Here is an 11,211-nt window from a genome sequence, read left to right on the forward strand (position 1 = left end):
AAATTGTACACTGCCTCCATGTCAAATTCATTTCCATTGCAGCCAACGGCAGAAACAGAATATGCATTAGTGCCTCATCGTTTTCTTTGTCGGCAAGGGGAGTTTGAAACAGCTGGTTGATTTTAATAGACTCTGTGTCCTTGTTGTTTTTCCTCAGTGCACGTCAAAGCGGGAACCTGTGAGGTCATTGCAGCCCACCGCTGCTGTAACAAGAACAAAATCGAGGAGCGCTCCCAAACTGTCAAGTGTTCTTGCTTCCCTGGGCAAGTTGCTGGGACAACAAGAGCAGCTCCTTCCTGTGTGGACGGTAAGACTGTTTTTATTTGTTGTGTGTGTGTGTGTGTCTGCTGTTTGATTCTATTAAGCTATATATATTAGCACACGCACATACGTTAACATATAACATTAATGAACATAATTTGAACCTGAAAATAATTTTTGTTTTGTTTTTACGAAATACAACATAACTAAGTTATGATGTAAAAAGAACTAATTAAGCAAATTTGTGACATTGACCATGTGAACTTTGTACAACCATTCAACTTTTCACTCAAATTGGACTTCTGTAATTTATATATATGTGCATATACTGATGAGCCAAAACATTATGACCAGTCAGAGGTGAAGCAAATATCATTGATAATCTCCTAACAAGGCCACATATTAAGGTCTGGTAGAATAGATGGTAAGCAAACAATCTAGTGATTGTTCTTGAAACAAGTTCTCGTAATCAACGTGTTTGATGCAGGAGAAATTGGCAGGAATAAAGATCTGAGCGACTTTGTCAAGGGCCAAATTGTTATGGCAAGGCGACTGGGTCAGAGTATCTCTGAAACGGCAAGGCTTGTGGGTTGCTCTCTGTCAGCAGGGGTGAGAATTTACCAACAGTGGCGATAGAGTGTTGGGCGCCCAAGGCTCATCGATGCACCAAGCCAGCAGAAGGTCTACTGTGGCACAAGCCTAATTTTAATAATGGTAATGGGAGGAATATGTCACAACACACAAGTGCATTGCACTCTTCTGCGTATGGAACTGCGTAGCCACAGACCAATCAGAGAGCTTGTGATGACCTACAATGGGCACGTGAACTGGACCTGGGTTCCATTTTCTTTTACATCAAGTGGATGGCCGTGTAGGTGTGCGCTGTTTACCTGAGGAAGTGATGGCACCAGGAAGCACTGTTGGACAATGACAAGCCGGTGGAGGGAGTGTGATCCTCTGGGCAATGTTCTGCTGGGAACACTGGGTCCGGCTATTCATGTGGACGTAAATTTGACACATGCCACATGTAAATTTGTACCTTGCAGACCAGGTACGCCCCTTCATGCCAATGGTGTTCCCCTGGTAGAAGTGGCCTCTTTCAGAAAGGATAATGCCACACTGCACATGTAACGGAGGCCAGCTAAAAGTCGCTGTGCGAGTAAACCTCACTCCTCTGATCTCAGTAGGCGCTCTAGCGACAGATGCTAGAGGCTGCAGTCTTTAGGCTCCTTGTTAGAGCGCCTGACTCTCACGCCGGAGACCCGAGGCCCGCACAGAGCGGGGCGAGTAGGACACGGGTGGAGGGGTCACACACACATTGTTCAGGAATGGTTTGATGAAGAGTTCAAGGTCTTCTAAATTCCCCAGATCTCAATCCAGTTGAATATCTGTGGGATGTGCTGGACCAACAACATTGATCAATCTACAGGACTTGAGGGATCTGCTGCTAATGTCTTGGTGCCAGAAACCACAGGACACCTTCAGGGGTCTTGTAGAGTCCATGACTTGGTGGGTCGGCACTGTTTTGGCATCACAAGGAGGTCCAACAGCATATTAGGCAGGTGGTCATAATGTTTTGTCTCATCAGTGTTTACATGGAAAGAACGCACTACTACGTTTCATGTCTAAAAAACATGGTTAATATCATGGTATAATTTACAAAAGAACACAGTAGAAAATGTGCAAGAAATAGCCAGCTGCTTTTGTCTATCTTTTGTCTGTTTTAATATTTTAATTATTAATGCTTCTAAATTAAACTGTCAATTTAAAGTTGGCTGTCTTTTTTTAAAGTCTAGCTGCCCCTCTTTATCTCAGTCTCATCTCTCTGGGCTGTCACATCAGAGTCAGGGTCCGTTTGAGTGTGACACTGTCATCCTGCTGTTCGCTCAAGTGCAGCGTGGGCTGCTTGTCTAATAACATGTCAACGGCCCCCTCACTGGACAGGTCAATCGATCTTGATCTTCTTTTCTGCCCTCTAATGCATCTGACAGGTGCTGCCACCCCCTGCTGAGCACCGAGACCACAGCGCATGATTCTACCTGCTGTACGAGGACAAAAGCCACTGCGCTTATGACTGAAAGACATTTGACCTCTCTACATTATTTGTATGCTGTAGATTGTCATACTGTGGGTTTTAAAAAACTGGAAATCATGGGTTTTTTTTCATGCTTTTTTCCCCCCAAGCTTTTTGCCTAATTTCTTTATTCTGATAAGTAATTTGTAATAAAAAAATAGAAATATTTCCAAAATAGAAATTTCACTTAGGATATCAGGTTTTCGGACCCCACAAACGAAAGAAGTTTTCAAAGAAGTGCCTGTAGAAAGCTGCAGAAAGCAGCATTTGCTATTGAAATATAAAAATGACCATTAATTAGTTGCAATATTCACTTTGCTTATTGTTATTACTGTAAAATTGTAAATGAATGTGGGATTTCCTTCAAATAGTGTAAGAATATCAGTGGTGGCCAATTACCATAGATTTATTGTAGTAAATATAACTGTAGCAAATGTTTTTTTGGTAAAGTTTTGTAAAAGTGTCCAAATTTTGACCATCATAATGTTCTTTCTCATTTTGAAAGTTGGGATGGAAGATATTAAAGCGCTATTGTTAGTCAGTTGCTGGTGTTATTTGGAACATTCTCATTTTAGAAAGCATTTTACTGCACACAACATTTGCATACATCCCTACATTCAAGGTCATGAATATTTGTGGTCTGTTTTCCTAAAAATATATCTGGTAAATTTGATCTTATATTTGGATTTAAACCTAATAGATGTAGACTTAAAGGCAAAAAAACTTTTGTTTAAACAGTCAGTCAAACCATCTTCCTCTCTGCCCTGAATTAAAAATTAAGGCCCAAAGCTTTACAATGTCTCCCTCTACTTCTCGATTCCTCTTAACCCTCAATATCATGCCAGCTCCCCCAACCGCAACCCTTGTCATCTTGACATGAAGGTTGAACTTTTTCTAGAAAGACAGAGAGCGTCGAGCCCACTGAATTGATGGATTCAAACCAGTCAGCTTTGAATCAAAGACCACCTCCTGTATAGCCTCATTGTTTTAGGGAGAAAAAGATAGAATGAGGTAGTTTCATTTCTTTGTGGACGTGACTGAGATCTTCTGAGGTTTTCTCCTCTCGATCTTCATTGATTCATCTTTTAAAATATTGGGTACCATGGTGATTTGGGGATGTGTCTTTCCCATTTTGGCAGTTCCCACATTGTGAGCAGAGTGCTGAGATTCTTCTTCCTGTCTTTCTCTCTGTCTGCGCAGCTTCAATAGTAGCACAGAAGTGGTGGTGTCAGATGCAGCCGTGTATGGAGGGCGAGGAGTGTAAGGTGTTGCCAGATCTAAAAGGTTGGAGCTGCAGCACAGGAAACAAAGTCAAGACGACCAAGGTGAGAGGGAGCCCATCAAATCACAGTGCTATATCCATCAGAATAATATCAATACCAGAAAACACCTCCGACCCCAGAGGGTTAGAAATGTTTCAAAATATCTGTCAGACCATACAACAGAAATAAAGTGGGCCAATGTGTGTATATATATGTATATATGTACAGCGGGGGAAATAAGTATTGAACACGTCATCATTTTTCTCAGTAAATATATTTCCAAAGGTGCTATTGACATGACATTTTCACCAGATGTTGGTAACAACCCAAGTAAGCCATACATACAAAGAAACAAACAAAAATAAGTTCAGAAATTAAGTTATGTGTAATAATGTGAAATGACACAGGGAAAAAGTATTGAACACATGAAGAAAGGGAGGCGCAAAAAGGCATGGAAAGCCAAGACAACTGCTGAAAACTTACAGTAATTAAAAAGCAATCCAGCCCCCTGTCAGTGGAAATTAATAACAGCTGGTTCAGTCCCAAATGATGGCCTACAAAAAGGTCTCATTGCCAAGGTGTCACACAAGACACATCTCATGATGGGTAAAAGCAAAGAGCTGTCTCAAGACCTTCGCAACCTAATTGTTGCAAAACATAATGATGGCATTGGTTATAGGCGCCATTCTAAGCTTCTGAATGGTCCAGTGAGCACTTTTGGGGCCATAATACGGAAGTGGAAAGACAATAATTTCACCATAAATTTGCCTCGACCAGTGCTCCTCGCAAGATTTCTGATAGAGGAGTAAAAAGAATAATCAGAAGAGTGGTCCAAGAGCCAAGGATCACTTGTGGAGAGCTTCAAAAAGACCTGCAGATAGCAGGTACTGTTGTCTCAAAGAAAACAGTAAGTAATGCACTCCACCGCCATGGCCTGTATGCACGCTCTCACCACGCAAGACTCCATTAATGAAGAAAAAAAGCATGTTGAAGCTCGTTTAAAGTTTGCTGCACAACATTTGGAAAAGCCAGTGAAATACTGGGAGAATATAGTGTGGTCACATGAGAGCAAAATTGAACTGTTTGGATGCCATAATACACACCATATTTGGAGGAGAGATGGCAGTGCACATTACCCTAAAAACACCATACAACTTGGTGTTGGCTCTTGGACAACTCTTCTACCTTTTTCCCTGTGTCATTTCACATTATTACACATAACTTAATTTCTGAACTTATTTTTGTTTTTTTCTTTGTATGTATGGCTTACTTGGGTTGTTACCAACATCTGGTGAAAATTTCATGTCAATAGCACCTTTGGAAATATAATTACTGAGAAAAATGATGACGTGTTCAATACTTATTTCCCCCGCTATATATATATATATATATATACATAAAAAATAAAAAATAAAAAATAAAAAGAATATATATATATAAAAATTCCCACGCTCAAGGCGCTTTACAATAAATTAATATTTAAAAATAATCATATTTAAATGTATACACAAAACTGAATATTATATACTCTTTAATTATTATTATCATTATTAATAATAATTCATATAATTTTTAATTGGTCAAGTATTATATGTTTTACTGTTGATTGATTTAAAAGAGAAAAGCCTTTTGCTAACTAGTGTTAAGGCCCGTTCACACAAAGAATGATAACTATAGCATCCACACCGATGAATGATAACGCTCTGTTTATTCTAAGCGCGCGCTGCAGTTTTGCCGTCTGCCACTTTAAATGCTCAAGCTCTTTAAAGCTGGACGGATTCTGATTGGCTGTCAATGTTTTCAAAAACATTCTGAAAGTGATTCCAATGACATTGTTTCTCTCTGCCGTTATTGTTATAGTTGTGCTGTGGACTCTATTCTTTTATATTTACTTTTTTAGAACTAAATCTTTATCAATATTGTTATAGTTATCATCCTTGGTGTGAACAGGCCTTTAGTCATCGCTTCCGTTCTTCCACAGAATGCACTAGTTTTCTGCTTTCCTCGACTGTCATGCTTTCAGCTTGTTAGTGGTCCTTGCATTTGACTTGGACTTTAAATAAAACACAATATGGGACCCTAGACAAACTTTAATGTGCGAAAAAAGCCCAGAAAAAAGAAACACAGTGTGGCGTTGAATTTAGGAGAGTCAGGGCAGGGCAATGACGCACTTCTGCAGGCTAATGCGAGTTATCGTTTTTATGTTTGCCGACGTGTGTTTTGCGAGTCACTGTGTATGTACGGTTGACATGCTGGGCTTGTAACCATCCATCAGGCTGAGAAGTTTGACTCACCAAATGCTTGCGCTTGAGTCGAGCCCTCCATTATTCATGGGGCAGAGGGGCCTGCGTGAGGCAGACCTTTTTTTACTTTAGCCCTGTTAATAATTCATGCCACTGCACTCACACGTCAACAGCAGGCAGACCTCTGAGGTGTTGGGAGCTTGATTTTGGGGCCCTCCAGGCCACCGTCCTTGCACATGGACATGCAATAACCGCAAGAAGAAACCCCAGAAACGATGAGAGCATGATGGGATTGTTTCATCTGTGCAGTTTATCAGAGGTCTGATCACTCTGATCATTACTTTTAAACTTTTGCATCAGGTCCATTGACCGAAATATGTTCAATACGGACATTTGATGCATTTTACAATTATTTACCCATGTTCTGGTTTCAGCATTTTGTGCTAATTTTGAAGTTTTTGTTTATGTACTCAATATTATACATTTTTACAGTCACTAGAATGGGGGTTATGTGCAACAAACTTTCGTATTCTGTAAAACAGGATGCATCGCTTTCGGTTCAGGTCTTTTGTGTGCTTTGTTAAATAGAGAGCCGGTTTACTCCATAAATCTTCAAAGAAGGGAGCAAAGATGAGCATAACCGATGTCCATCGCATATGCAGGTTGATATCTAAAAGGTTTTATTTTTCTTCTTCACACTAACATTTAGATATTTAAATCTAATAAAACGCCATGAGATCTGTTTTCCTTTTCGCTCATGTGTCAAAGACAATAAAGCCTATTTTGACGATACCAAATTTTCAATGGTCTATAACAATAAATATGAAATTATAAATTCTGAACACCACAGCAAAAATGAATAACTAATTTGTAATTGGGGAAAAAAGTGGAAAATTATCAAATGTTGCATACACCACTGTATTTTAGGGCTCAGTATTTTATTCATCAAAGGTGCATTGAATTGATCAAAAGTGACAGGTAAGACATTTATAATAACAAGATTTTCATTTCAAACAAATGCTGTTCTTTTCAAGGAATCTTTAAAAAAAAATGCATCACATTTTCCACAAAAAATATTAAGCACCACAACTATTTTCAACATTGATAATAATCAGAAATGTTTTTTGAGCAGCAAATCAGCATATTAGACTGATTTCTGAAGGATCATGTGACTGAAGACTGGAGTAATTATGCTGAAAATTCAGCTTTACATCACAGTAATAAAATATATTTGAAAGTATACTAAAGTGCAAAATAGTTACTTTAAATTGTAAATATATTTCACAAGATAAATAGAGCCTTGGTGAGCATAAAAGACTAACATTAAAAAAATACTTACGACCCCAAATTGAACAGGAGTGTAACGGAATTTAAATTGGCTGATACATTGCTGAAAAATACAAACTAGAATATAGTGTTGAGCAATAAGACGAATGTTGTATATGAACAGTTCTCAGTAGCTGAGTCTGATCTTGCCCAGCCAAATTTCTGTTGAATTGCCTGTCAAGTGAATCCACCAAATCTCATGTCTGAACCAGAGAGGAATGCAGGAAGTGAAGGAGACGGTGACCAGCACACCTTCCTCTTCCTCTGTGTCCTCCGGCTGCCTGCTGGCTGTGACCTGAAGGTGTAGATTACACTGGGCTTCCCTTAGCAGCCTGCCAGTCTGGCCTCATCCACAGCTATAGAGACCTGCCCCACCCTGGCCTCTGAACCCAGAGCCGTGCTTTTGTGTTACAGAGCTGGAACAGGACCAGACTTGCATGCTAAACCCTCTCAGATCCAGAGGAACTAATGGCTCCAATCTCTCAGTGTGTGTCTATTTCAGGCCGCTACCGCTGAGCTCATGCTGGTGGTGTGGTTAATGACACTTGTAGGTGACAGTACAATGTGCCTGTGTGAGCATGTGTCAGTCTCTTACTAACACCTCATGCCTTAGAGGAATAATTCTAATAGTGGAATTTTCCAATTTTATAGTGCTGGAGGCCCTCTGATATTCAAGAGGTAATTAGTTAACACTCTGTGATTGTTGTCGTTATGTTATGATGATATAAACTGAAGTGTTGTAATGTTTAGTCCAGCGATGACACCTCACATTTAACATTTCAGACAGACTGAAAAGTAGGATTGGGCTATATATACACACACACACACACACACACACACACACACACACACACACACACACGTACATACATACCTGTGATTCAATTAAATGTTAAAGCTGCATGTTTATTTTTATTAAGAAATAATTGTTTTTTGTCCCCAGCTGTGTAGCCCATGCAAATGTATCTTCTGGTGTAAATGGTTGACTACGATTTTTATCCAATCCAGCCCTACTGAAATAATATGCAGACATTTACGAAATTATAACTTGGACTCCTCTTTTTCAGGTCACACGATAGTCTGGGACCAATATTCATTTGGGACTAGCAGCTTTTTTTTTTTTTATCAAAACAATGGAAATGAAGATACATAGACTTCAAACTGCTTCATAACTATTGGGATCAAGTTGTTGGACTTCTGAATACTAATGTCACTTGGAATGGACCATTTAAACACATGGAGTATTTCTCTTTCTCCCCTCCCTCTTCTACAGTATTTTCGCTTTGCCAAACTCCCGTTTTTGTTTTACAACAGTGTTGGACAAGATCATACACCATGTAAAGTAAATATTCCATAAAAATCAAGATGTGGACATGTTCAGAGACAATTCTGCAATTTCGAACAGTGGATTACATTTTTGAAGCGAATGTGGACTTGAAAGGTTCACTTATTACTTGAATCATATGTTCCAGAGGCACTAATATTCAGTCCCCTATCTTTTGGTGCCAATATTTTCTTTCTTCTATCTACTATGGACAGACTTTTTGATCCGTGTGAGGTATGTGATTTTTGGGTATGGTTTTGGGGGCACTCTGCTCCATTTTGAAACGGACTTGAGCAAGAGGCGAGTATAACGATAAGAATTACAGGTATTAATAATGGATGAAAAGTTGAAGTGGTCTACGGGAGCGGCGAAAAAGAAGATAGCAAAAAGATTTATTGTTTGTTTTTAAAAGCCTTGGTGGCCAATATTGAGTCAAAGTGTCAGTATTATCTCAAATAAAAGTATCTCTATGGGAAATCTTGTCCAGTTGTGACTTTGAAGAATGATTACTTTGCCATCATAAAAGAGAAAGTGCATTTAAATGTAACATCCAACCACTAACAGAACAAAAAGAATAAACAATCAGACATCTTTCATTATCCATTAACACATTTGCCAACTTTGATGAAATCTTCAAGAACATCAAGATGTCACATGACTATGCTAATGTTCGCATTGAAATTGACATGTAGCCTCTTTCTTTGATATACATATTTGTGTGTAGACGCCACTTTATTAGCATTCAGTCTGTGAATCACGTAGCGCTTATGCAGCTGTCACAGAACACTTCAGACTGACTTGCATAGGGCAGGGCTAATGCTATTAGCATAATACCATTTGCCAGCGATTTTGTCTGGCTAATTTACCATTAACAGGATCAACAGTAGAACAGGGAGGGGCACTTAGAGGTTAGTCAAGATGTCATTTACTTTGACAAGTCAGTCACACAAAGGATAGCTCCGAACATGTCATAAACATAACATTCAGGCGTTCATAATGATGGACTAATGTACTAATGTGTTTAGCTAATTGCAGACAGTGAGCAAGCTTTCAAATGAAAAAATGTGTCATTAGCCACGACTAGGAGATAAAAGCATTTAGGAATGTGTGTGTTGTGGCTGTTTTGAGTGCTTTGACTGTGTTTTCAGGACATTGTGCTGCAGGTCATGGCATTAGGACGAAGGTCTGTCCTCTGAAATGGAGTAGTCAAAGACCTTTCTTGCCCTTGAATCACGGTAGGTGTTTGAAATATTCATGAGAGTGTTGTGGAGTAATAAAACTAAAGACTAAAAGCTACATCTTAAGTAATTAAGATTCTAAAAGTGTTTTCTGTAGGTGCGGCATTCAGAAGTATGATTCTTTTCAGTGAATTGGCTCATTTGGTCTGAACGATTCAACAATCCATGTGCAGCATATAATGATTTTTTTTATTAGTAGCGAAATGTTTTATTAAACTTTGTGACTCATTACTATGTTTTTTAAAGTAGTGTAAAAAAAAAAGTAGCAATATTCCTGATTCATGAACAAATTGTTCTTTTGAGTCAGATCTTTTCAGTGAATGATTTGTTCACAAAATGGACTGCACAAATACATTTGTATTTTGGGTTGCACTTTATTTTAAGATAACGTAGTTACATTTCACTTACTGAGTAATATTAATGAACTACATGTACTCTATTATGTTAGGGTTTGGTTTAGGGTTAGTTACTTGTAATTATGTATAATTTATTGTTATTACTATAGTAAGAACACGTAGTAATGTGTAACTACGTCACCTTAAAATTTTTGTCTTGTCCTTTTCTGGGTTTGTTGAGTCATTAAGTTACTGGCTGAAGAACCATTTGGACAATTCAGTCCAATTTGTGAATTAATCTTTCAGTCCTGATTCATCAAAATAATCCAAAGCAAAAGTACTATTTGTGTATACAGTAGGTACTACATTTGGTCTGAAACTTACTTTGCGGCCATTCTATATAGCCTACTACATCCGCCATGTTGTCATTGTCATGTGACCCACGGCGTCGGTTGTGTCGCTTCACCCTCCATAGGATAGTAAATTGTTCATTGAATGCACCCTTCAGTATCTCGCCGGAAGTAGTATGTCATTCGGATACTTTTCGCCTACTGTTTTATGAATGCTATGAATTCGGAAATACTACTCTGCCCACATACTGTTTTTTGCCCACTATATAGTATGGAAGTATGCATATTCAGACGCAATGTCAGAGACGACTATTTTTTTTGTTCTTGATTGAACACAGATTGTAAAAACAAATAGTTTTTTGATAGTGATATATTTATGAATCTTCTTAAACGGCTTACCTATTTTTTCTTACTTCATCTACTTACTTTCTGGAAATGGTACCTTGACTAAACTTCAGTGAATTAAGCTTCACCAACACCAACAGCTTCTACAATTAGTATTTTTATCAATATAGCATTTGTTGGTGTATGTGCGCATATAGGCAGCATGTTTGGAGATCTTTCAGGCTGTCTTGACTCTTTATCTCAAAACTCCTGCCTTTAGAAAACTGTACTGTAGGTGTGTCTGCATGTTTCAAATACACACAGTTAGCAGAGAGTGTAGTTAAGACTGCCATGTTATATAAGCCCAGCTGTGGAGTCTAATGAGTGGTATCAGACTGAGGACAGTACCAGATATGGGACAGCGATGATACCTCGTGGAGTAACCAGGATTAAGCAGACTTTGCCATGCTGGGT

General features: G+C 38.7%; 1 protein-coding gene across 2 annotated transcripts in view; it reads left to right on the top strand.

The window, feature by feature from the left end:
• The window catches only part of tafa3a (TAFA chemokine like family member 3a), a 98,679-nt gene extending 89,707 nt beyond the window's left edge, over nucleotides 1–8,972 (top strand). The window contains exons 3-5 of one of the 2 annotated variants that reach the window (XM_084426395.1): nucleotides 158–307; nucleotides 3,536–3,660; nucleotides 8,234–8,972. In XM_084426395.1, coding sequence (XP_084282521.1) covers nucleotides 158–307; nucleotides 3,536–3,660; nucleotides 8,234–8,245 — 287 coding nt within the window. In that variant the 3' untranslated portion in view covers nucleotides 8,246–8,972. The remainder of the gene's footprint in view (nucleotides 1–157; nucleotides 308–3,535; nucleotides 3,661–8,233) is intronic. The other variant, XM_084426394.1, reaches the window with a different exon arrangement.
• The last annotated feature ends 2,239 nt before the right edge of the window (nucleotides 8,973–11,211 follow it).

The sequence above is a fragment of the Rutilus rutilus genome (assembly GCF_951802725.1).
Source record: "Rutilus rutilus genome assembly, chromosome: 12".
Taxonomy (NCBI): Eukaryota; Metazoa; Chordata; class Actinopteri; order Cypriniformes; family Leuciscidae; genus Rutilus; species Rutilus rutilus.